The sequence below is a fragment of the Trypanosoma conorhini genome (assembly GCF_003719485.1).
Source record: "Trypanosoma conorhini strain 025E chromosome Unknown Tco_14.4_contig_01113, whole genome shotgun sequence".
In the NCBI taxonomy this organism is placed as follows: Eukaryota; Euglenozoa; class Kinetoplastea; order Trypanosomatida; family Trypanosomatidae; genus Trypanosoma; species Trypanosoma conorhini.
Genome location: NW_021705211.1, coordinates 1 through 3267, shown reverse-complemented (window position 1 = coordinate 3267; position 3267 = coordinate 1). Strand labels below are relative to the sequence as shown.

At 60.8% G+C, this 3267-nt stretch overlaps 1 protein-coding gene across 1 annotated transcript; it reads left to right on the top strand.

Annotated features, from left to right (window-relative positions):
- Nucleotides 1-237: 237 nt before the first annotated feature.
- Nucleotides 238-2991, top strand: Tco025E_09432 (putative RNA-binding protein; the record flags this gene model as incomplete). Its single annotated transcript, XM_029376251.1, has 1 exon — nt 238-2991. The coding sequence occupies one exon, from the start codon at nt 238-240 to the stop codon at nt 2989-2991; it is 2754 nt and encodes a 917-aa protein (XP_029223625.1).
- Between the last annotated feature and the right edge of the window lie 276 nt (nt 2992-3267).

Here is a 3267-nt window from a genome sequence, read left to right as displayed (position 1 = left end):
TGTCTTCGTTTTTCTTTTTTTTTTGATTTTGCCTTGCCGGCGCGTCTGTGGTGGGGGTTTCCCTCGGAGTTATGGTGCGTAGGCATCGGTGGAGTTTTGTTTAGCGCCATGCATACGTGCGTGTTTTCGTGCTTTGCGGCTTGCACCTTTGATTAATGTGTTTTCCTTGTCGTTCCTTTCCTCTTTTCTTCCTGCGGGAAATGTGGCAGTGACGGTGGCCTCTGCGCGCCTGCAGGAATGTATGAACAGGACACGTGTTTCCGCGCCGCAAACACCCCACTTTTCGTCCAACTTTTTGGCCCTGCGTGCGCCGCGCCGCAGAACTCCGCTGCGAAGGAGGCGGGTATCCCATTGGTGGCGCGCACGCGGCCTGCATCCAGTGCCCGCCAGTGTGCGACCGCCCCGCCCCCTGTGCCCGCGCCGCCGCAGAACTCCGACACGGGCGCTGCCGCGGCCGACGTGCTGCCTGGCGGGGACGCGGCCACGGCGGAGACTCACGCAGACGCCGCGGTGGAGGATGCGGCCGCCGAGCGGGGGGAGGCCGGCGCGCCCGAGAGGTCCAAGCCGCCGTTTCGGCAGGTAATGCGGGAGCTGGAGCGGCGGTTTCAGGAGCAGATGGAGGTGCATCGCGGCCTTCAGGCGTCGATGCGTCAGCTGGATTTGCTCCGCGACGAGGTTTCACTGTTTCGAACAGAACGACGGACGGCTGCTCTTGCGGCGGCATTGCGGCGGCAGTCAAAGCCATTCGTGGAGCCCGCGGTGGCTGCAGTCACAGCAGCTGCGCCGGCGCCCCAATCCTTGTCGAGGCTGGCACAGCCGCCTATGCGCGGCGGTGCTCCCACCGCCGACCCACTGCTGGAGAAGATACTGAAGTCATACGCAGAGGAGCGCTCCAGCAAGGCTTCGCGGGCGGAGGAAGCAGTACAGCCGAAGGCCGGCAACACGCGAAGAACACTTCCAGTGGATGTGGTCCGTGCGCCGGAGGAGCCGCGGCCCTACGTGCGCGTCTACTATGTTCCTGTGGCGAAATCCCAGGTGGATTCACGTGGTGGGGCCTCTGTGAGCGCCTCAACCATTACAACCACGGCAAATGCCGTGCCAAGCACAGTGTCCTATACGGAGGACTTTGAAACCAGTGGTGGTGGTGTTTCAACCGACCTCTCGGTCGCAAGCGGTTCCAGCAATAACAGCGTCGCAACGAGCAGCGTGTCTGTTACACCCACCTCAAGTACGATAACGTCGTCCGCTTCCCAGAGCGTCGTGGATGTAAACACGACGGCAGAGGGGCCCTCCGTAGTTGATGAAGTAAGTGTCGGCGTGCGTGACTCAACTGGGGACGACATGCCTCTATGGACGACGCTGCGGGAGTTCTACAACGCATGTGGTAGCGCGAATCGCCTTATGCAGGCGCTTCTCGGCACCGACGGCAAATTGTCACACACGCAACTGCGAGATGAAGGTGCGGCTGCCTCGGAAACAAAGTTGCTCACGGACGCCAAGGACGAAGATGGGCGTCGTGTGTGGTTGTCAAGACTGCGACGTGACGTCGGCGATGTCCGGAAACTCCGCCGCTTCATTGACCACGTGAAGAAGAACATGAAGTTGCTTGACTGTCAGCGCAAGGCGCACGAGGCAAAGCGAAGGCTCCTTGTCAAGGCTCAGCGCCTGGCGAGGGCCCGCCAACGAATGCGCAAGGAAAAGAGTACACTGTCGGACGTCGTGGATGACATCGGCGACCTCCTCGAGAGCGAGGCCAACCGCAGCGACGATGGGGCGGTGATGGATGAGGTCGCCACGGACTCGGCTCCCAGCTGGGGCGGCGTTAGTGACGAGGTTTTGGAGGACGACGTCGTGGATGCTGCGAGCGCTTCCGACGTCGTGGAAGATGCGGTGGTGGACGAGCTGGACGGCGAGGGGGCGTGGGGCGGCGGCCGGCTCACTGACGGTGACGTGGACGTCCCTCAAGAGTTGGTGAGTGAATTGAGTTGGGCGGCGGCGGAAAGCGAGTACGCAAACGCGCTTGCCGAGACCAGCGATGTGGATGACATGCTGGAGGACGCCGTCCCGCTGCCAAGTGACGAGGAAGAAATGGGCGGCGTTGCAGAGGAACTGCCGCCGGCGCCGTTGGATGCCTCCAGCAGCCTGACAGACGTCGTCGACGATGTCGCGAATGCGCCTCCTGGCGCCGTTGCCGAGGGGGCGCCGCGGAGTTCGGCCGCGAGTTCCCACGGCGATGACGTTGAAGATGATGCCGCCGCTGCCTCTCTCTCGGGTTCCGCAACTTCGCAGGACGCCGACGTTTCCTCTCTCTGGCCGGCCTCCACTGCCAGTCGGTCGAGTGCCTCGGCGGGTGTCCAGGGACGCAGCGAGGGCGAGTACTACCACGATGCAACGGATTCCGCCGAAAGTGCCCTCGATGCCCTGGAGCAGGAACTGCGGGAGACGGCGTCACGCCGCGTGAGGGCCCTCTTGTCGGTTCATCCACCTCCCCTCACCCCGCTCTATGCCGCCGAGGAGGTGAACCCAACGTCAACCGGCAGCCCTCCGGGGGCTGCGTTGTTGGCGGCAGCCGTTGTGCAGCCAGCGGAGAGTGATGCAACGGTTGAGTTGCCGCGCCATAACGCGGTGCCTGGGTACGCTGCCGATGATCTTGTGGCCCAATTGCAGTGGAAGGAGCGTCAGTTGGCCCTCTTCCGGCAGCTACGACAGAAGACTGCCTGGGAGCAGGAGAGAGACAAGGAAGAAAGGGCTGCGACGGCCTCGTCGATGTCAACACCTGTGGAAGAGCAGGCGGATTACCACTGGGGCATGTTGGAGACCCTTCTGCAGTGCCGCTTCAGCTCTGCAGAGAACTACGCCCCTGCGGAAAACAGGCTGGCTGATGCTGCTAACGAGAGCAGCTGGACGGATGCCTACGATGACACCGCTGCCTACACCGGCTCAGATGTGGAATTTTCAGCTGGTAGTGAATGCTCTCTACAGACAGTCTGACAACGTCTGTCTCACCGCCTTCGCTTTTGACGATTGACAATGCTCTTCACCAGGGCTCTTTTTCTTTTCTTTTCTTTTGAGTGGGGGTTATTTGTTACTCATCCCCTTTCTGTTGTTGTTGATTGCCTTCATCTTTCGCATGACTACGACAAGCATAGACAAACTACCTGTGAATAGGTAAAAATGCATACAATTCTTTTTGATTTTGCTTTCAAAGCGCAATTCTCATTTACAAACGACTTGGTGTTTCTCCCCTCCCCCTCCCTCTCTCTCTCT